This window comes from Chiloscyllium plagiosum, chromosome 19, assembly GCF_004010195.1.
Source record: "Chiloscyllium plagiosum isolate BGI_BamShark_2017 chromosome 19, ASM401019v2, whole genome shotgun sequence".
Taxonomy (NCBI): Eukaryota; Metazoa; Chordata; class Chondrichthyes; order Orectolobiformes; family Hemiscylliidae; genus Chiloscyllium; species Chiloscyllium plagiosum.
In genome coordinates, this window is record NC_057728.1 from 67,778,444 (window position 1) to 67,802,017 (window position 23,574).

At 42.2% G+C, this 23,574-nt stretch overlaps 1 protein-coding gene across 10 annotated transcripts in view; it reads left to right on the top strand.

Annotated features, from left to right (window-relative positions):
- Nucleotides 1-23,019, top strand: part of osbpl8 (oxysterol binding protein-like 8) — a 416,034-nt gene extending 393,015 nt beyond the window's left edge. For 9 of the 10 annotated variants that reach the window (XM_043708786.1, XM_043708784.1, XM_043708785.1 and 6 more), the window contains 2 exons: nt 14,234-14,342; nt 21,564-23,019. In XM_043708786.1, coding sequence (XP_043564721.1) covers nt 14,234-14,342; nt 21,564-21,699 — 245 coding nt within the window. In that variant the 3' untranslated portion in view covers nt 21,700-23,019. Of the gene's footprint in view, nt 1-8,476; nt 8,482-9,511; nt 9,523-14,233; nt 14,343-21,563 lie in introns of those variants that run through there. The other variant, XM_043708791.1, reaches the window with a different exon arrangement.
- The last annotated feature ends 555 nt before the right edge of the window (nt 23,020-23,574 follow it).

A 23,574-nucleotide genomic window follows, 5' to 3' on the forward strand; every position in this document is an offset into this window, starting at 1 on the left:
GGCTCCTGGCCCACCCAGCACCACCCCCTAAACCAATCCAACACTGCCCTCCGCCCACTCCCCAACACTGCCCCTGCCTGCTTCCCTAACCCGTCCAACACCTCCCCCACTCCTGGTCGACCCACCAACTGTCCAACCCCCATCCATGCCCACGGCCGCGCTCCCCCTGCCCCTCTCCGGGGCAGCCAGACTGGACACCAACAGTAAGACTGCTGCTACCTTTCTGGGGTAATTCTCCAAGTAGCGCACGCGCACAACTTTTTGACAAGTTCCATGGAACTATGTTAGAGAGAATATCTGGGGAAAGGGGGTTTAGGGTTCACCTCTGTGTAGAACTCCAGGGAAAGGTTGGGGAGAGGGAGAGAGGGCAGGCGGTCAGTCATTTGGAGATGGTGCCTGGGCTCTCATCTATGTCCAGGACTGTTCTTGGCAGAGATTGTTTTAATCAGTGTAAACAAAAGACGCGATCAGGGTTGAAACAGCTCTTTCATGTAATGCTTCTATCGGGACCTCGAGATCTCCTTCGGATAATCCAATATTCGGATAATTGATATTCGGATAATCGAAGTTCCTCTGTACTGCTCTTTTTGTCGATTGTAAGGGAAACTCCCCGATTCCTTTTGGTTTTGCATACTGTGGGGCCATTTGTCCATGTCCAGTAACATGGCCCAGGAAGGTGACTTGAGCTTTGGCAAATTTACTATTAGCCAGATTTATGACCAAGCCTGCCTCCCGAAGTTGATCAAACAATTCTGATCAATGTTGCAAATGCTCCTTCAACATGTGACTAGAAATCACCAAGTTATCTATATGTACGGGCAAATTGGGTAATCCGGCAATGACCTTATTGGCTAGTCTCTGAAATGTGGCTGGTGCATTTTTCATACAAAACGGCATAACCTTAAGTTGATACAGTCCATTCGGCGTTACGAAAGTCAAAATTGTCTTCGCTATTTCAGACATCAGTACCTGCCACTATCCTCTGAACAAGTCTAACTTAGAAATATAAGCTGCTTGTCCCACCTATTCAACACAGTCTTCCAAAGGTGGAATCGGATATGCATCAGTCTTTGTAACTGCATTGACTTTGCAATAGACCTCACAAAACTGTTGAGTACCATCTAGTTTTGGCACCATTACTATGGGTGAGCTTCAGTAGCTCACTTCAGTAATGGTCTTGGAGCATGCGTTCAATCTCCTTTTGAACCTGTGCCAACCTTAGATGGTTATGCCTATAAGGATGTTGTTTAATTGGAACAGTCTTTTCTATCTGTACGTCATGCACAACTAGGTTAGTACTTCCCAGTTTATTTCCACATTTCTCTCAATTCAATTAATTTATTGTCACGTGTATTGAGGCACAGTGAAAAGCTTTGTCTTGCAAGCAATACAGGTAGATCACACAGTTAAGTAGCATAGATAAGTAAATAATAAGTAAACAGTGGCAAAAACAAAAACACAGATACAGGCAAATGTTCAGAGTTTGTGAGTCCATTCTGTATTCTAACAACAGTAGGGTAGAAACTGTTGCGAAACCGGCTGGTGCGTGTGTTCAGGCTTCTGTACCTTCTCACTGATGGTAGAGGTTATAGACAAACATTGCCAGGGTGGGATGGATCTTTAAGAATGCTGGCGGCCTTTCCTTGACAGCGGGATAATAGATGGATTCTCTCGATGGGAGGTTGGCCTTTGTGATTGTCTGGGCCGAGTTCACCACTCTCTGTAACTGTCTCCGATCTTGAATGGTACAGTTGCCATACCAGGTAGTGATACATCCAGACAGAATGCTCTCGATGGCGCACCTATAAAAGTTGGCAAGGGTATTCACCGTCGTGCCAAATTTCCTCAGCTGCCTGAAGAAGAAGAGACGTTGTTGCACCTTTGTAACCAGTGCGTCCACATGAAAAGTCCAAGGAATCTTGTTGTGGATGACCACTCCCAGGAGCTTGACGCTCTCCACTCGTTCCACTTCTGTGCTGTTAATGTGAAGGGGAGCATGAGTAACATGCCGCCGAAAGTCAATAACATGTTCCTTGGTTTTGCCAGCATTGAGAGCTGAGTTGTCCTCAGTGCACCATTTTTCCATGTCTTCCACCTCCCATCTATAGTCTGTTTCATCGCCATCTGAGATTCGACTGACTATGGTGGTGTCATCAGTGAACTTGTAAATGGCATTAGTCTGGTATTTGATGATGCAGTCATGAGTATACAGTGAGTACAGTAGGGGGGCTAAGTACGCATCCCTGAGGGCTCCAGTGTTGAGTGTTAATGACGATGAAATATTGTCCCCAGCCTTCACTGATTGTGGCCTGTGGTTAGGAAACTGAGGATCCAGTTGCAGAGAGTGGGGCTTAGTCCGAGATCACTGAGTTTAGTAATCAGCCTCGAGGGGCTAATAGTGTTGAAGGCTGAACTGTAGTCAATGAGTAGGATTCTTACATAATTGTTCTTGGTGTCAAGATGTTCATGGGAGTAGTGAAGGGCAAGTGATATGGCATCTGATGTGTATCTGTTGGTCCAATAGGCAAATTGGAGTGGGTCAAGAGTAGTGGGAGGCTGGAGTTGATTAATACAATGTCCAACCTTTCAAAGCACTTCCTGACCACCGAAGTTAGGGCCACTGGGCAGTAGTCATTGAGACATGCTGCATGAGCCTTCTTAGGCACAGGGATGATGTTGGCCTCTTGAAACAGGTAGGGACGGTAGCCTGCTCTATGCAATAGCAATAACTCTTTTCCAGGCCATTTAACTTTTCTTCTGGAAGGTAATTCTATAATTTATCCCAATTTTTGACAACTTGCTCATTGTTCAATTTACTTTGAGGAATGTCTAATTCGGAATCCTTTGAATTTGGTTCTTCCCTCTGCGTTGTAACCAAAAACGCAGTCTCCTTTGGCTTTCCTTCGCTGTCACAATAACTTTTGAGCGTATTCACATGACCCACACTGTGAGATTTCATTTTGTCTGGAGTCCTTATCAAATAGTTCACCTCACTCAATTTCCTTTCATCCTGATATAGTCCAATAACCTTGCTTTTAAAGGTTCACCTGTCACTGGAAGTAACACTAACACCTTATCTCCAACAGCAAAATTGTACGTTTTTGATTTCTTGTCTGCTTCTGGTTTCATCATATGGTGTAATACTTTTAAAAGCTGTCTAGCCAACTCACCCGCTCTACTTAATCATTCCCTAAAACTTGACATACATAGTCCAGATATGTTGTCTATGAATTCTGACTTGCCAATTTCCCTGTAATCAATTTTAGCAGTCCTCTCACTTCATGCCCAAAAACTAATTCAAATAGACTGAATCTGGCCAATTCATTTGATGCATCTCTGATGGAAAAAAATGCAAACAGAATTCCTTTATCCCAATCATCTGGATAGTCTTGACTATATGCTCTCAACATAGTCTTTAATGGCTGATGCCACCTTTCTGGCGCTCCCTATGATTCTGGATGGTATGCGGTAGACTTGAATTGTTTTATTCTGAAGCTGTCCATAACTTGCTTGAAGAATTTTGATGTAAAGTTTGAGCCTTGATGTGTTTGTATCTCTGTATCTAGTGAAAAATTTGAGTAACTTCTCTGCAATCCTTTTAGTTATGATTTTGTGTAATGGAAAAGCTTCTGGAAATCTGGTGGGCACATCCATTATTATTAACAAATACTGGTTCCCATTTTTTGTTTTAGGTAGGGATCAATTAAGATGCTTGTAAAAGGTTCCTCAAATGCAGGAATAGGTATTAAAGTTGTGGGTTTTATTACTGCCTATGGTTTTCCAATTACCTGACATGTATGACATGTCTGGCAAAATTCATCTACATTCTTGCGCAGATCAGGCCAGTTAAAATGTTTTTGTATTTTAGCTTGCGTTTTTCTCACTCCTAAATTACCCCCCCTACTGGTAGTTGATGCGCCACCCGCAACTCCACCTTTCTGTAATCCACTGATAACATGAGTTGATGCACTTCTGCCTATTTCTCATCTGTCTGAATATGTGATGGTCTCCATTTCCTTATGAAGACATCATTTTTAAAATAGCAGCATTCAGGGATATATTCAGATTCTTTTTCCATGTATGCCTTTTGATACAGTTGGTTTAGTTTTTCACCTTTCTGCTGTAATTCAGATAATTTATCTGAGCTAAAGATGTTTGCATTGTCATCTGTCTGCTCCTGCTTTGTGTCAGTCATTTGATCAAACAGGGTCTCTGCTAATTCCACTTCAACTTCCTTATCTGTATTCTTTGAAGTCTCTTGTTTCAACTGGTGATTTAGTAACATTGTTACTACACAGTCAGGAAAAAAATCCCAAGATATTTGTCCTGCATAGTTCAGCTATATCATTAGCAAGGACAAATTGTATTTCTGGAGTTGAGAGTTTGTCAAGTACTCCTACCACGACTTCTCCACTCTTCACTGGACACTCTAACCTGACACTAAATAATTGAGCGCTTTTTGCCTCACCATGAATTCCTGTTACTAGTACCTTTTCTGGCAGTAGTCCTTCTGAGGTACATATCTCTTCACCTTTCAACTTTAGACATTGCAAGGATACTGTATCGCTTAATATTGTTGCCTCTTTACCTGCTGCTCCTGGCCTATGCGAGTAAAGTTTAGCTTCATAAGTGTATGGTTTAAGAAGATCTGGCACTTCCTCCTTACCCAACCCCAACCAGCTTGTACATTCTGGTGCAGCTTTCTAGCTTCCACTGTTCTTTCCGTAACCACTCTAACAAAATTCTTTGGCCTCTCCTGTGTGGCCTCCCCATGGTAGACTACTGCAAAAAATAGGAGGTATGGCATTGAGGGTGAGTTGGAGGTTTGGATTAGGAGTTGGCTGGCTGGAAGAAGACAGAGGGTAGTAGTTGATGGCAAAGGTTCATCTTGGAGTGCCGTCACTAGCGGTGTTCCGCAAGGATCTGTTTTGGGACCATTGCTGTTGTCATTTTTATAAATGACCTGCAGGAGGGGTTAGAAGGTTGGGTGAGCAAGTTTGCAGATGATACGAAAGTCGGAGGAGTTGTAGACAGTAAGGAAGGATGTGGCAGGTTACAGCGGGATATAGATAAGCTGCAGAACTGGGCAGAAAGGTAGCAAATGGAGTTCAATGTAGCTAAGTGTGAGGTGATTCACTTTGGTAAGAGTAACAAAAAGATGGGGTACAGGGCTAATGGTGGGATACTTGGTAGTGTGGATGAGCAGAGGGATCTTGGTGTCCATGTACACAGATCTCTGAAAGTTGCCACCCAGGTAAATAGTGCGGTGAGGAAGGCATATGGCGTACTGGCTTTTATTGGTAGAGGAATTGAGTTCCGGAGTCCTGAGGTCATGATGCAGTTGTATAAGACTCTGGTACGGCCGCATCTGGAATATTGTGTGCAGTTTTGGTCACCATACTATAGGAAGGATGTGGAGGCACTGGAACGGGTGCAGAGGAGGTTTACCAGGATGTTGCCTGGTATGAAAGGAAAATCGTATGAGGAAAGACTGAGGCACTTGGGGCTGTTTTCACTAGAGAAAAGAAGGTTTACGGGTGACTTGATAGAGGTGTATAAGATGATTAGGGGTTTAGATAGGGTCAACAGTGAGAATCTTTTTCCACGTATGGAGTCAGCTATTACAAGGGGGCATAGCTTTAAATTAAGGGGGGTAGGTATAGGACAGATGTTAGGGGTAGGTTCTTTACTCAGCGAGTCGTGAGTTCATGGAATGCCCTGCCAGTAGCAGTGGTGGACTCTCCCTCATTATGGGCATTTAAGCGGGCATTGGATAGGCATATGGAGGATAGTGGGCTAGTGTAGGTTAGGTGGGCTTGGATCGGCGCAACATCGAGGGCCGAAGGGCCTGTACTGCGCTGTATTCTTCTATGGTCTATGGTCTCCTGTTTTCCTACATCTGACTTCCCAGTTCTTTTCCTAACCCACCAACACTGATTTAATGTGGCCTACTTTGGTGCAGTGAAAACACTGGAGCTTTTTAACTTTGCTTTCCCTTCAAGGGTTTCCTTTTTACCCTGTGGTAAGTTATGCTTATCATTTTCACGGAGATCTACCTTTCCCTTTCCACATGAAGACTTCTCTTTTCTCCAATTTCCATCCCTCATGGATTGAAATTGATTTTGGAAGCCAAACTTTGATTTATGGGCCAACTCATAATCATCATTCATTTCAGCTGCTAATCTTGCCGTCTTAACTCTCTGCTGTTCCACATGAGTTCTCACTACTTCAGGAAGTGAATTTTTGAACTCCTCCAAAATAATCTTCTCTCTAAGAGCATCAGAGGTTTGCTCCATTTTTAATGCCCTTATTTACCTGTCAAAATTATTTTGTTTGATCCTTTCAAACTCAATATAGGTTTGACCAGAGTCGCTCCTTAGATTCCGGAAACGTTGTCAGTCAGCTTCTGGCACAAGCTCATATGCACATAAAATGACTTTCTTTGCCTCCTCATACGCCCAGATGCCTCCTCTCATAGTGATGTGAATACCTCACTAGCTTTACCTACAAGTTACATTTGGATCAACATAACCCACATGGTCACTACCCACTGTATTTGTTTAGCCATCTTTTCAAATGAGATGAAAAATGTTTCTACACCTTTCTCATTAAATTTAGGCAATGCTTGAACTTATTTAAACAGATTCTTACGAGGTCTTTGGCTACCATGGGTTTGCTCATCCTCACTCTTTTCCTCACTAAGCTTACCTTCAGATATTCATCTCCATCTGTCTCTCTTTCTGTTCTGCTAAAGTAATTCATTCTTTTTCTCTTGCCTCTGCTTTTAATAGTAATTCAAACTGTTTCATTTCTGTTGCCCTTTCCATGACATAGAATCATAGAAATGTACAGCAAGGAAACAGACCCTTCGGTCCAAATCGTCTATGTCAACCAGATATCCCAGTCCAATCTAGTCCCACCTGCCAGCGCCTCTTCTCTATCCTATCTACCTGCAACTCTACTTTCAAGGAACTACAAGCCTGCACTCCAAGGTTTCTTTGTTCAGCAACACTTCCCAGGACTTTACATTAACTGTATAAATCCTGCTAAGGTTTGCTTTCCCAAAATGCAGCATCTCACGTTTATCTAAATTAAACTCCATCTGCCACTTCTCAGCCAATTGACCCATCTGATAAAAATCCCGCTGTAGTCTGAGGTAGCCTTCTTCGCTGTCTACTACACCTCAAATTTTGGTGTTATCTGCAAATTTACTATCTATACCTCTTATGCTCACATCCAAATCATTTATATAAATGATGAACAGTAGTGGACCCAGCACTGATTCTTGTGGCCTCCATTGGTCACAGGCCTCCAGTGTGAAAACCAACCCTCCACCACCACTCTCTTCTCCTCCTTTTGAGCCAGTTCGGTAACCAAATGGTTAGTTCTTCGTGTATTCGATGAGATCTAACCTTGCTAACTATTTCCAAAACCTGCCTCCCAATCTCCTCCTCCGTGTCTCTCTTGCTACTCCTTGGCAAAAATATAAAATCAAACACAGGGTCTTGTGGGAGAGATGGCAGAGAGATTCAGCATGGAAGACCTTCTTCCTGTAGTGGTTTCTTTGAGCAGCAGTCTCAAGACTGATTGCTTGCTGTCAACAGTCAGATAGCTAAAGCCCAAATCAAACGAGAGGAAAGCTGAGCTGGAAGAACTGCCACTCCCCTTTCATTGTACAAGTTGTTTTTTTACAAACTTAAGAGCTTCTCCAAGTAGATATAAGAGTAATAGGATGGTTATGGTAGGGGATTTTAAATTTCCAGACATAAACTGGGACTGCCAAAGTGTTAAGGGTTTTGGTGGAGAGGAATTTGTTAATTATTTTTTTTTATTATAGTCATACAGCACGGAAACAGACCCTTTGGTCCAACCAGTCCATGCCGATCAAAATCCCAAACAAAATTAGTCAAGCCTGAGCTTGGACGATATCTCTCCAAATATTTCTTATTCATGGACTTATCTAAATGTCTTCCAAATATTGTAACTGTACCTGTACCCACCACTTCCTCTGGAAGTTAAGTGTGTACAAGAAAACTTTCTGATTTAGTATGTGGATGTACCTACTAGAGAAGCTGCAAAACCTGACCTACTCTTGGGAAATAAGGCAGGGCAGGTGACTGAGGTGTCAGTGGGGGAGCACCTTGGAGACAGCGATGATAATTCTATTAGTTTTTAAAATAGTGATGGAAAAGGATAGACTGGATCTAAAAGTTGAAGTTCTAAATTGGAGGAAGGCTAATTTTGATGGGATTAGGGAAGAACTTTCAAAAGCTTATTGAGGGCAGATGTTTGCAGGCAAAGGGACAGCTGGAAAATGGGAAGCCTTCAGAAATGAGATACCTGGAGTCCAGAGACAGTATATTCCTGTAAAGGTGAAAGGAAAAGCTGGTAGGTGTAGGGAATGCTAGATGACTAGAGAAATTGAGGTTTTGGTTAAAAAATAGAAGGAAGCATATGTCAGATATAGACAGGACAGATCAAGTGAATCTTAGGAAGAGTATAAAGGTAGTAGGAGTATACTTAGGGAAATCAGGAGGGCAAGAAGGGGACATGAGATTGTTTGGCAAATAGGGTTAAGGATAATCCAAAGGGTTTTTATAAATACATTAAGGACAAAAGAGTTACTAGGGAGAGAATTGGGGTTCTCAAAGATCAACAAGGCGGCCTTTGTGTGGAGCCACAGGAGATGGGGGAGATGCTAAATGAGTATTTTATATTAGTGTTTACTGTGCAGAAGGACATGATAGACGTGAAATATAAGGAAATAGATGGTGTCATTTTGTAAAATGTCCATATTACAGAGGAGGAGGTGCTTGATGAGTTGAAACACATAAAAGTGGATAAATACCTAGGACCTGATCTGGTGTAGCCTAAACTATGTGGGAAGCTAAGGAAGTGATTGCTGGGGCCCTTGCTGAGATATTTGTATCATTGATAGACACAGGTTGATAGAAGACTAGAGGTTGGCTAACATTGTGCCACTATTTAAGAAACGTGGTAAGGAAACTCTGGACCAGTGAGCCTGACATTGGTGGGTGGGCAAGTTGTTGTAGGGAATCCCCAGGGACTGGATTTACAGGTATTTGGAAAGGCAAGGACTAATGAGGGCTAGTCAGAATGGATTTGTGCGTGGGGTATCATGTCTCACAAACTTGATTGAGTTTTTTTGAAGAAATAACAAAGAGGATTGATGAGGGCAGAGCGGTAGATGTGATCTATATGGACTTCAGTAAGGCGTTTGACAAGGTTCTTCCTGGGAGACTGGTTAGCAAGTTAAGAACTCATGGAATACGGGGAGACCTAGCCATTTGGATACAGAACTGGCTCGAAGGTGGAAGACGGAGGATGGTGGTGGAGGATTGCTTTTCAGACTGCAGGCCTCTGACCAGTGGTGTGCCAAAAGGATCGGTGCTGGGTCCACTATTTTTTGTCATTTATATAAATGATGTGGATGTGAACATATGAGGTATAGTTAATAAGTTTGCAAATGACACCAAAATTGGAGGTGTAGTAGACAGCGAAGAAGGTTACCTCAGAATACAACAGGATCTTGATCAGATTGGCCAATGGGCTGAGGAGAGGCTGATGGAGTTTAATTCGGATAAATGCAAGGTGCTGTGTTTTGGAAAAGCAAATCTTAGCAGGACTTACACACTTTATGGTAAGGTCCTAGGGAGTGTTGCTGAACAAGCAGACCTTGGAGTGTAGGTTCATAGTTCTGTGAAATTAGAGACACAGGTAGATAGGATAGTGAAGAAGGCGTTTGGTATGCTTTCCTTTATTGGTCAGAGTATTGAGTACAGGAGTTGGGAGGTCACGTTGTGGCTGTATAGGAGATTGGTTAGGTCACTTTTGGAATATCGTGTGCAATTCTGGTCTCCTTCTGGCGGAAGGATGTTGTGAAACTTAAAAGGGTTCAAAATGGATTTACAAGGATGTTGCCAGGACGACTTGAACTATAGGGAGAGGCTGAATAGGCTGGCACTGTTTTCCCTGGAGCATTGGAGGGTAAGGGGTGACCATATAGAGGTTTATAAAAATCATGAGTGGCATGGATAGGATAAATAGACAAAGTATTTTTTCCTGAGGTGGGGGAAGTTCAGAACTAGAGGCTCCAAATAAACCTGTTGGATTATAAGCTGGTGTTGTGTGAATTTTAACTTTATCTACTCCGGTCCAAAATCAGTTCCTCCAAATCATCATCAGAATATGAGTTCCCTGATTGGGGCTGTTAATCTGTTCCAATCAGGGAACCCTGGCTGATAGAGATAAACAGGAATGTCAGAGGTTATGTTCACTCTGAGACCTGGCTCTGAGGGAGCTAGATCAGTGTCAAGGACTCTCCATTTGTGTCAGGAGACTGGCTTTGAGCTGGCTGGCCACACAGCCAATGTGTACTGCTGCTGGTTTCTGTTTTTTTTGGGGGGGAAACCTGATTCCTGAATTGGCTGATCTGTACAGCCAGTTCTTTAATTGGTATTCCTTTTTTATTGAAGACTGATTTCTAAATTGGCTGACCTTCATAGTCAATGTGTTTCAAGTGTATTTCAGTTCTCATTAGGGAGCTGTTGTTTCGCTGGCTGGTTAGAGCCTGTGTGTTACTCTTTTCATTTACTTTGAGAAAAGCACTATGCTGTTTTTGTGGCAGGGCTTATTCCGTGCACGCTGGTTTTCTTTCTTTTTTGCTTGTATTTTCACTTTTTTTAGTGTTTGGACTGGGCCCCTGTGAGAAAATACACTTTTTCAGCTGGAAGGCCTGGCTCCCTTTGAGAAGACTAGGCCTCTGTAAAGACTGAACACCTGTGTGTGTGCTAGGAGGTGAGCATTTGCTGCACGTTGGAGAGGACCCTCTCTGTTGGAGTAGACTATCCCCTGTCAGTTAACTGCACCTTTTTCAATGAACTGTATTACTGTGAGTGGGTATGGTCCTCTGAGGATGGACCAGGCCTCTCTGGAGACTGAACACCTGTATGTGTGCTATTGGGTGTGCATTTTCTGCCATCAGGAATAGACTCAGTTTTCGAATGTGGACTCTGTTTCTGGCAATGGACTCTGCATTCTGAAGAGAACTGTTTATGGTAATGGATTCTGTTTGGTGGTAATTGACTCTGTCTTGTTGCTTGTTGGGATGATCACCTGCACTGTCTTATGTGTCCCTGGGTCTGGCAAGCCTTACTGTGAGCCGAAAGACTGATAGGTCCCCGAAAACTGTCACCCTGAGAGCCGGAGGCTGGATAGGCCGTCCTGTGAACCTGAAGATGGGTAGGCTGCCCCGAAGGTGAGTAGGCCGTTCTGAGTGCTATCATCCTGAGAAAGGGTAATCGGGACAGGCTGTCCTAGAGGTGGCCGGAAAGTGCGTAGGGGCAAGCCGAGATCCAGTAGGCTTGTGGGCCATTGTCCCAGAAAGGGGAACGGGCTGTCCTAGAAGTGGCCGAAATGTGTATCAGGGCAGTCCACAGGCCGGATGGCGTGTCAGGATGGGTGAGAACCTGATGGTACGTAAGGGCAGACAGAGCTGGGAGGTGGGTATGCCATCCTTGGCGCTATCACCGCAAGCAGGTACCGGGGCAGATTGTCCTTGAGGTGGCCATAAGATGCAAAAAGGCGGTTAGGGAAGCCAGAAGGTGGGTAGGCCATCCTGATCGTTGTCATCCTGGGAAGGGTGGGGGTGGGGGTTGCGGTTGGGGAAACAGAATGGGCTGTCTTAGAGGTGGCCTGAAGGTGTCAGGGCGGACCTAGAGCCAGAAGGGGCATAGGGGCGGGCTGCCTTAGAGTAGCCAAAAGGTGGGAGGGACGTGTGGCTTGCTGGGAGGAGTCTGTATTCTATGCACTGTTTCTCATTTGATTGGACTGTCTGATATGTATTTGTTATTTTTGTAATGACTGAAAATGGAATTTGAGATTTGTCTTCATTTCCCTGAAAACTGATTGAATGGTGGAGTTTGGGATCTGGCTTTGCAGCCCCTTTGCCCTGTAAATTTCTGTTCACGTTAACTGTGTCATTTGTACTGGTTAATAAAATTTAAACAAAACAGGAATGACAGATTATGTTCACTCAGAGCTGGTTCTGAGGGAGCTGGATCAGTGACACGGACTCTCCATGTGTAAGTAAAGGGGGACTTGATGGGATACCAGCCTTTGTGGAGTTATTTCAGGGACCTGATTGAGGTGTGTGACATTATGAGGGGCATGGACAGAGTGAGTATGAAGTAGCTATACCCCTTAACTGAAGGGTCAACAATGAGGGGGCACAATGTTTAGATGAAGACAGGAGGTTCAGAGGGGAATTGAGGAGAGGTGTTTTCATCCAGCGGGTGGTGGGAATCTGGAATGCATTGCCTGGGAGAACAGCTGAGGTGAGAAACTTCAACTTTTAAAAAGTACTTGGATGAGCATTTGGAATGCCATAAACAAAAACAGAAATTGCTGGTGAAACTCAGCAAGTCTGTGGAGAGAAAACAGAGTTCATGTTTCAGGTCCAGTGACCCTTTTTCAAGACTAATTGTAGCAAGGAAATTGTTGGTATGTATGCTAAAGATGGGGTGGGGGGGAGGAGTAAATGAAGATGGAGATGAAACCCAGAGAGAAAGAACAACAAAGATCATAAATTCAAAGGGTCTTTTCTGTGCTGTATAGCTCAGGTCTGGCAGCATTGACCCGAAACATTCATCCTGTTTCACCCTACACAGAAAACTACCTGAGTGTTGAGTATTACCAGCAGTTTTTGCATTTCCAGTATCTGAACTATTTTGCTTTATATTTAAGTCCTTCCTCAATGTGTTTATGTTTAACATTCCAAGTCAAGGATAGCAGCCCAACAAGAAATTAAAACCACACAACAAATGTCTTTTCTTTTTCCTCTGGTTGCATGTTGCTTGTCATTTCACCAGCTTGTAATAGTTGGTGTGAGGCAGCAATGCTTCTCCAAACGATAGAACAGCTCATGAGAGGACAATGCACTGATTACAGCAAATAGCACCTGGATTTTACTACTCCTTCCTGCAATGTGATCCAGAATTTCAGCCAGTGGCCAGAATTTGGATTGAGTTTATGGATTCAAGCAATATCTGCCCCTGACTTGATCCATTTCTGATCTTGGACAGGTGAGCTCAAAGAATCATCATAAAATCCCTACAATGAGGGAGCAGGCCATTTGGCCCATCGAGTCTACACTATCACTCTGAAGAGCATCCCACCCAGACACATCCCCCTACACTATCCCAGTAACCCTGCATTTCTCATGGCTAACTTAACAAGCCTGCTTATCCCTGGACACTACGGGTAATTTAGAATGGCCAATCGACCTAACCTGCACACCTTTGGACTGTCGGAGGAAACCAGAATACCCAGAAGAAACCCATGTAGACACGGGGAGAATGTGCAAACTCCACACAATCACCGGAGGGTGGAACCAAACCTGGGTGTTGTGAGACAGCCGTGCTAATAATTGAGCCACTATGTCGACCCACTTGCTCAATATACCATGATGCTATCCATTTTCATTTTTCAATTCTTCAGAAATTATAATCACCCTCCCTGCAGGTCTCATGATGAATCTTTAGACGTCCAATACAAGGGCTGCAATTTAAATTCCTTTCTCAAAAGATGCAATGTTTAGATTCATTCATATGCATACTGTTCTATTTGAGAGAGAATCCTAGAATAGATAGGAAATTGAAAAAGACTAATGGCACCGAGAAGATACAATGATGTCCTGAGCCAATAAAGAATCCTTTCTGGTTTGCTGAAATGTGCATGCATTGAACAACTGACTCCTTTTGTATCTATTAATGGACTTTACCATCCTTCCATGACATTGCTGCTTCCTTTCTCTGTAACCTCTTCCAGTTCCAACATCCTAAGAATTATGTCCTCTTCCTATCCTGCTTCTTGTGCTTCTTTTGCTGCCTGTTCCTCACCCCCATTGACAGTTCTGCCTTCAGCTGCCCACATCAAAGCTGTGGAAGCTCTTTAAACCTTTCCACTGTCTACTGTTCTCTCCTCCTTGAAGCTTTTGGATGTTTCTTCAAATTTTTTTTCTCTTTATTGTCAATTGTAATCTGATTACCCTTGTGCGAAACAGATGATTTACTATGTTAAAGACACTGTAAAAATAATTTATAAAGTTTAAAGATATTAAGAACTTGAAAGTTCTGAGAGAGATTGATCTGTTTTAACATCTCAGCTCTAAGGTTTGATGTGTCTGTGGTAATAGTCCCAACCTTTCTTACAGAACAAAAGACAGCGAAGCACAACACAAGGTTGAGGAAGAAGGCAAATGATCTTACTGAAATTCTGAGTGCCATAGATTCAATAAAGCATGCACAGGAGGAGATCAACAGGTATGAACTGGAAGTTAAATTTAAAGAATTCTGCATGGCATTTGTAATGCAGGTTGACTGGTTCTTGATAATTCCAAAACTGTCAGGGCAGATGATTTACCTGAAGTTGATTTGGAGATTCATATGGAGGGTTGGAGTTATAAGGAGAGGCTGGGTAGGCTGGACCTTTTCCCCTGAAGCATAGGAGCTGAGAGGTGACTCCATAGAGGTTTATAAAATCAGGAGGGGCATGGATAGGGTGAATAACAAAGGTCTTTTCTCCAGGGTTGGGAAGACCAAAACTAGACAGCAGAGGTTTAAAGTGAGAGGGGAAAGATATAAAAAAAAGATCTGAGGGTCATGTTTCCACACTAAGGGTGTTGTGTATTAGGAATGCCAGAGGAAGTGGCAGAGGCAAGTACAATTACAATGTTTTAAAAGACATTTGGATAGGTACAAGGATAGGGAGAGTTTAGGGGGATGTCGGGCAAACACAGGCAAATGGGACTAGTACAGTTTAGAAAACCTGGTCAGCATAAATGAGTAGGGCCTGTTCCATGCTGTATGGCTCTATAACTAATTGAAATTGAATAGCAATTTTGGAAAGTTTTATTAATGCTGAACAGATGGAACAATGACAGCATCTGGTGATGAAGAGAAGCATGGAGACTGAAAAGATGAGGCCTGCCTTGAGCCAGGTTTTTTTTTTAATATTGTTTTTTAATCAACCCGTTCATAGCTGTTATTACGCACCTATGGAATAGGTGAACCCGGGTCTCCTGGTCCATGGGTAGGGACATTACGACTGCACCACAAGACAGCCCCTTGAGGCAATGTACCTTTGACAATCCCCTCTGATTCAGGTGATACTAATATTGTGCATTAGGTGCAGTTAAGATATTACCTGATAATTAATTTTTAGACAGTAGCCTCAAACTTTATTCACCTCCCACAGGAGAGTATGGGAGTGAGATTTCTTAGGTTATGTAACATGCAAATTTGTGATGATTAATTCTGGTAAACAGTTTCATGGACACCAATAGGTTCTAAGGAGCTCAGCAAAGTCATGTTTATTTGAATATTTTAATATTGGAAAGAAAGAGATGCTCACTTATTTCATTGCTCACACTACAACAGAGGATAGAAGTTAGAAGCATTGATCCTGGTTGCTTCACTTTCTTCACCACAAGCCCTAAGCTATTGGCCATGTTGTAATGGTGCACTTCGATGTAGGTCATGCTCTTTCATTCAGCCTAGATACAGATTTTTCGGCTTTGGGCAGGAGATACAGAGCAGGGACATGAGGATGTCGTTACTCAATGAGTGGTAATGTCCTGCAACATAGAGGTGGTGATTCAACAGGGAATTGGGTGAACTGCAGAAAAAAATGAACTTGTCAGAGTAGGAGGAGCAATCATAGGAATAGGACTGACTGGATGGCTCTGCAGGGAGCTGGCATGGACCTAATGGGCTAATTGGTCTTTCTATGCTCTGATCATTTTTTGACTAATCCCTTAAATGCATTCTAGTGCTTTCTTAAACTGACTTTATAGCCCCTCCCGTTGTGGGTGATGGATCATGAACCTTCTCATATTTACAGTTGGTAAAAAGGGATGATGTCATGGCATAGGCTATAAATCCCCATTGGATTTAGTTGGAGCAGTTATTTTGCACAAAGTGTCCCACATGCTACACCCAAGTTTTGAATTCCACCTCAGACCCCGACTCAGATTGCAATTATTCCTGTGCAGCATTGACTTTGCGCTGCCTGCAGTGGACCAGTAGGGGACAGCAGAGTGTTCCTGACCCATTCACCCCGAGCTTTGATGAGCCATTTACAATATACAATGGAAGGAATTTCCAGGTCCCTATTGATGGAGATTAACTTCTCATCTCTCTCTGTTTTCTTTTTCTCTCCTCATTCTCACGCGCTCTCTTCCCCACCACAATGTGTCTCTCCCTCTCTCCATGTCTCCTCTCTCTCTCTTCCTCCACTCCCACATTCCTCTCTCTCTCTCTCTCCTCCCTACCACCCCCCCCATGTGTGTGTCTCTCCCTCTCTTCCTGTCTCGTCCGTCTCTCTCTCTCTCTCTCTCTCTGTCTCTCTCTCTCTCACTCTCACACACACACACACACTCTGTCTTTCTTTTTCTCCTTCTGTCTCTCTCACTATCATACCCTCTTCATTTCTTCTCTCTCATCTCTGTTTTTCTCCATCTTCTCTCGCATGCTCGCTCACTCTCTCTCTTTCCCCCGCGCAGGTTCAGGTGGCAGTTAGGAAAAGAAATGCGATGTTAGCATTCATTTCAAGAGGTTTAAAATGCAAAGGAAGATATGTGCTGCTGAGGCTGTACAAGGCTTTGGTCAGACTGCATTTGGAATATTGTGAGCAGTTTTTGGCCTCATATTTAAGGAGGGATGTGTTGGTGTTGGAGGGGGTCCAGAAGAGGTTTGCAAGAATGATCCCAGGGGATGAAGTGCTTGTCATATGAGGCGTGGTTGAGGACTCTGGGTCTGTACTTGGAGTTTGAAAGATTGAGGAGGGAATCTGATTGAAATTTAGGGAATTCTGAGGGGCATTTATAGAGTAGACATAGAGAAGATGTTTCCAGAGTAGGAGAGGCTAAAACCCAAAGGCACTACCTCAGAGTGAAGGGATGACTCTTTAGAACTGAGATGAGGAGGAATTTCTTCAGCCAAAGAGTAGTTAGTCTGTGGAACTCATTGCCCCAGAGGGCTATGGAGGCCAAGCATTCAATTTATTCAAGACAGAGATAGGCTATTGATTGGTAAGGAGATGATGGGTTAGAGGGAGAAGGCAGCAGAATGGGATTGAGAAACATATTAGCCATGATCGAATGATGGAGCAGATTTGATGGGCCGAATGGCCTAAATTCTTCCTATATCTTATGGTCTCTGTCTCCCTCCTAACCCCTCCTCCATCCTATTCCTCTACCCCCATCTCTCTCTGCCTGTCCCATTCCCACTCTTTCTTTGCCTCTCCTCATCTCAACCTCTCCTTTTGTCCACTCCCTCCCTGTCACTCCCTGCCCATTGTCTCTATCTTCCTCTACCCCTCTCCTCCTCTTTCTCTCTTTCTCCCTTTTCCTTCTCTCCCTCTCCTGTCCTCCTCTCTCTCTCACTATCATGTTTCTGTTCTTAAACACTCACTCTGGGAGCTTAATTTCTTGTTTTGTGGCTGTTATAAATAAACATTTTTCATCTTCCTTTTTTGAGGCTTTGTCAGACTTTCACAGCTGCTGTAACTCTACTTTAATGCCTGTCGTTTTGTTTGACTATTTTGAAATTAGCTTTGCTTGAGATGAACCTTTAACCTTTCTGCTGCTTTGTGTCTCTTTGTACTTCTAAGTTATTTGGGATGACAGGTTTCTTTTTAAAAGTATTCGTTCATGGAATGTGGGTATCGCTGGCTAGACCATCGTTCATTGCCTGTACTAGCTCTGAAAGCTAGTACTTGCAAATAAATCTGTTGGACTATATCTGGTGTTGTGTGATTTTTAACTTTGTACTTGAGAAGGTCTTCGTGAGCCATTGCAGTCCATGTGCTGTAGTTTGACCCACAATGTCCTTAGGGAGGGAATTCCACGATTTTGACCCAGTGACAGTGAAGGAGCAGTTATATACTTCCAAGTCAGGATAGTGAGTGACTTGGAGGGGAGCTTGCAGGGGGTGGTGTGCCCATGTCCTTCTAGATGGAAGCTGTTCTGAGGTTTCAGCTCATGTTATCTTGGACATGGTTTGAGTAATGTTCAAGCTATAACAGGGCCATTGTTAGCAATTTCCCCATGGTAGACTACTGCAAAAAATACGGAGGTATGGAATTGAGGGTGAGTTGGAGGTTTGGAAATCTGCCAAGACCATCTCGAACTCCATTTTTTGCCCTCCTGATTTCCCACTTAAGAATGTCCTTACTCCCCTTATACACTGCAAGAGAATAATTTGATCTCAGTTGTTTATACCTAACATACCTCCTTCCTATTTTTGGCCAGAGTCTCAATATTTTTATCCATTGTTCCTGACTCTTACTAGCCTTACCCTTTCCTCTAAGTCAGACATATAAGGTAACGCCTCTGAACTCTTATTATCTCACTTTTGAAAGCCTCCCACTTACCAGCCATTCTTTTACCTGCGAAAGACTATTTGTGTCGTGCCTTCAAAATTTGCCTTAATCCAATTAAGAAATTTAATTTTTATATAAGGCCTATCCTTTTCCATAACTATTTTAAAACTAATAGAATTATGATTATTAGTCCCAAAGAGCTTCCCCAATAACACTCCAATCTGCCTTATTTCTCAAGAGGTCAGGTTTACTCCTTGCCTAGTATGACGTCTTCATCTTGATAAAGAAAACTTTCTTGAACACATTTAACAAGTTCCTCACGTATGGAGTCAGCTATTATGAGGGGGCATAGCTTTAAATTAAGGGGTGGTCGGTATAGGACAGATGTTAGGGGTAGATTCTTTACTCAGCGTGTCGTGAGTTCATGGAATGCCCTGCCAGTAGCAGTGGTGGACTCTCCCTCATTATGGGCATTTAAGCGGGCATTGGATAGGCATATGGAGGATAGTGGGCTAGTGTAGGTTAGGTGGGCTTGGATCGGCGCAACATCGAGGGCCGAAGGGCCTGTACTGCGCTGTATTCTTCTATGTTCTATGTTCTAATTAAAGATGTGCTTTCAAATTTCTGATTTCTAAGTGAAATCACATTAATTGATTAATTCATTTGTGGTCAGGACCATTGTCAACTAGGATGTTGCCTGGTATGGAGGAAAGGTCTGATGAGGAAAGGCTGAGGGACTTGAGGCTGTTTTCGTTAGAGAGAAGAAGGTTGAGAGGTGACTTAATTGAGACTTATAAGATAATCCGAGAGGTAGATAGGTTGGACAGTGAAAGCTTTTTTCTTCAGATGATGATGCCTAGCACGAGGGGACATAGCTTTAAATTAATAGATGGAGGACAGATGTCAGAGGTAATTTCTTTACTCAGATAGTAGTAAGGGTATGGAATATACTGCCAGCAACAGTAATAGACTCGCCAACTTTAAGGGCATTTAAATGATCATTGGATAGTCATATGGACAAGAACGGAATAGTGTAGGTTAGATGGGCTTCAAATTAGTTTCACAGGTCGGCACAACATCGAGGGCCAAAGGACCTGTACTGCACTGTAATGTTCTATGTTATAAATGGATATTGAAAATTTTGAACAAAATCTAAATTATAGATTGCAGTGCCAATGTTGGATGACCAGTTACTCCGAACATCCCTATCACCATTTGATTCCTAATTCCCATTTACAAACAAACAAAAGGACAAGAATAGGCCACTTGGTAAGATGATGGCTCATCTGATTTTAACCTCAGCTCTACATTCCTGCATATTCCTCAATAATATTTCATCCCCTTGGATGAAATATCTCCCTCTGCCTTCAAAATATTTAAAGATTCTGCATCCACTGCATTTTGAGGATGGGAATTCCAAAGACTCATAACCCTGCAAGAAATGAATGGTTTCCTGATCTTTATCTCTACAACTATCTGACTCTTAGTTGTAGATCCTCCCACGAGAAAGCATCCTTCCCACCTGGTCCAGAGCCCTTGAGATAGTCTGTGTTTCAATTAAATCACCTCTGACTCTCTTAAACTTCAGCCTACCCTGTCTATCATTTCCACATAAGACAATCTACCCATTTCAGGGATTAGTTTAGTAAACCTTCTCTGAACTGCTTCCAATACATAACATTCTTTCGCAAGTACGCTGACCAGTACTGTACACAGTACATTTTTCTTTAACTGGTTTTGGAAATCGGGGAAAAACTCCTGCTGTAGTCAAACTAAGTACAGAGGAAGAACTAGGTAATGACTATGTCCAAAAGAAGAGAATTGACCTATCATTACTTGACATTCAATGCTGAATCCCTCGTATGAGATACCTGGTAGTTTTCAGAAATTGAATGGACTAGCCATATAAATACTATGGCTAGAAGGGCAAGTCAGAGGCTGGGAATTCTGCAGAAAGTAACCCACTTCCTGACTTCCAAAGCCTGTCCGTCATCTACAAGGCATGAGTCAGGGATCAGGTTGTAAATTTGCTGGCTGAACTTGTTCTCGGACGTTTCATCACTATACTAGGTAACATCATTAATGTGCCTCCGGTGAAGCGTTGGTGTTCTGTCCTGCTAGCTATTTATCTGTTCTGGTCGGTGATATCACTTCCGGTTCTTTTTCTGAGATGTTGCTTATGTACATGAGTACCAACTAGCCACCAAAAGACATGACCAACTATCACTGGTATCCATAGACACAGATGAGGAGGGACACCAGTTCGACTGGGACAATACATCCATCCTGGGACAGGCTAAACAAAGACCCACACGGGAATTACTGGAGTCCTGGCATTCAAACCAGAACTCCATTCACAAACGTATCGATTTGTACCCCATTTACTAACCTCTCAGAAAAAGAACTGGAAGTGATAACACCCACCACATCAAACCAAGACACAAAAATAGCAAGTGAGACAGAACACCAGCTCACTGATGATGTTACCTAGCATGGTGACAAAATCTCTGGAACAAATCTACCAGCTCAATGAGCAAACTTACAATCTGATCCATAACCTGAGTTACAAATCTTCTCCAAAATGGTAAACAAGTCAGGGATGTGATGGAAACGCTCTCAATTTGCCTGGGTGAGTGCAGCTCCAACAACACTCAAGAAGGTCAATAACATCCAGGACAAAGCAGTCAACTTGATCGGTTTCCCTTCCCCCGATGCACTGTGGGAGCAGCGTGTTACATCTCTAAGGTGCACTGCAGTAATTCATCAAGGTGCCCATATTCCATGACAAATAAAAAGGTATGTTTTCTGCAATAATGGTGCTATCAAAATAAAAACATTTTTTCATTCTTATCATTATCATCTGCATTGTTCCCCTCCCCTAATCCTCCTCCATGCTCCCTAATTGAAAAGTATGAAAGTGTTCAGGGCTCCCCAATTGCAGGAGTATGTCTATGTGAAATGTCTAAAATGAAAGAATTGCAAAGGTAGTAACTGCTAGGTTAATATTGCTCAGGGTATTGTGGATGAGTGAGACTATAGGTGCATGATCAAAATATAAGTTGATTTTTTCCCTTAAAAGAAGTGCTAGGCTAGAAATGTGAAATACTTATGAATTGCAGTGTGTTTTGCCTTTGAGCTAAAAAGTGCACTCTTTATTTTAGAAGTTTGACAGCTCTGAGGACTCGAACAGTGGCAAGCCAGTCTAATGCAAATCACCCCCTCTTGCAGCACAGAGACTATGTGGTTATTATCTTCCTTATCCTGCTTCAAATTATTATTAACTCTATATTCAATTAACCATGACCAGAATCAAACACAGCCATATATCAGAGCAATCTGGATCGGTTATTTTAAGGTTTGTTCTTCATTATATGTGGATCACTAACTATAAGGGTGCCAGGCATTATGTTGGACTAAATGTGCTTCTAATTTGATGACAAAATTCTTCAAAACATTTTCATTGCGTGTATGATATTATGTATATTTAATTATCTTGCAGTCAAATGCAATGCTTTAAAACAAATTCTCCATGCTCGTTGATGCTCCATATATAACTGGCTAGATACAAGGATCAATTTTTACAACTGTAGTTAAGCCAGTTTTAGCAGAAGCCATAAACTAAATAATGTGCAAATGTTAGAATACCACTAACGGCAAAAATACTCGTCCAATATACAGAAGTGCTTTTTGAATAATTTCTGAATGCTGTTTTGAGAATTCCCTGTTAACTAGTGCTTAGTTTATGAGTGTTACAGTCCCTTAAAAGAGACAAGTGAGCTTAGCATAAATGTTTAGTTTGGAGTGTAAAATACTTTTTAGCAGGGTCCAAAGTAAACTTGTATTTAAAAGGTCAAAATGTATTCTTTTGTGACAGGATGTTGAAGAATGTAAAGCAGTGCCTTCTTGATGATTTCACACTGGGGTGTGTTCAGTATATACTAATAACAAACATGATGGGGCTGTGCCATAGGGGAAAATGCCTTATAACATTCCAAATGTGGAGTTTTGTCTTTAAGTTTATTTTGATGTCTCAAGTTGTCATGACCAAACACTGCCATTAATACCTGTATGGTAGCTTGTAAAGATAGATTTTATTCTGGTCATTTACAGTAAAATTAATCTGAACATATCGTTAACAAGTTGAGTTTAATCCTGACTTTGCATCAATTATTCCTGTTTTGTGCATGTTTGGTTATGTGTAACTTTTTTTGTCTGTCCCAACCTGTAGAAATAACAGGATTGCATTGTAATTGCTATTCTTGGTGTATTATACTAAGGTTATTTCTGTAAAACTAGAAAGTGTTTAAACCAGCATCTTTCGAAATGTTATTGTTGCATCAACCTATGGTGACTGTTTAAAACAAAAACTGATTATGCTTTAAAGGACCAGTGTTGTACTTTTTATGTACTAAAAGAAGTTGAACATGTGTGATTGGAGAAAACCATTGGTGGGATCATGTGAATGTTTTATCAATTATACCTATGTATTTATTCATAAAACAATCTTTTGTTAACTAAGATTTATCAAAATTCTTTGTTTCCATAAATTCCGTATTTTCACAAGGTTCACTTAACCAATAAAATATCTACACAAATAAAGCAGCAAAGATATTTTCATTTATTGTCTTTGTGAGATTTACTTTTGGTTAAGTGTGGGTTGTCAATGTAATACACACTGGTAGACAAGCAGTGAGATCTGCATCAGGCACTTAGCATTTCACTCCTTTAATAACCATTTGCAAGACAATATGTATGGTCACTAATGTAAAAAAAAAATTATGATCAGCTGATGTATGAGATGCATTGGCAGAAAGACCTTGGAATCTGGCATTTTGCCTGAATCAAACTGAAATGTCACACCATTCATCCTCTTGCTGTTATATTGGAACTTGAGTTAAAGGTTTAGCATAGCCTTGGGAGTGTGGAATCATCATGATTTCTTTGATGTTGAACGAACAAGAAAAGGAACGAGGAAGTGAGTGAGCCGAGCCAGGTGATGCATTATTTAGTAAAACAATGGCAAGTTAGCATTTTTAGTTAATGACATAACACTAAAAATAGTCAGTAAAGACTGGCCTCACTGTCAAGCTGCCCCAGTCTGACACGGAATCTTGACACAGTGTCAACCCATCTCAGCACGTTCCATATGGGAAAAGGAGTAGATGATTCAGC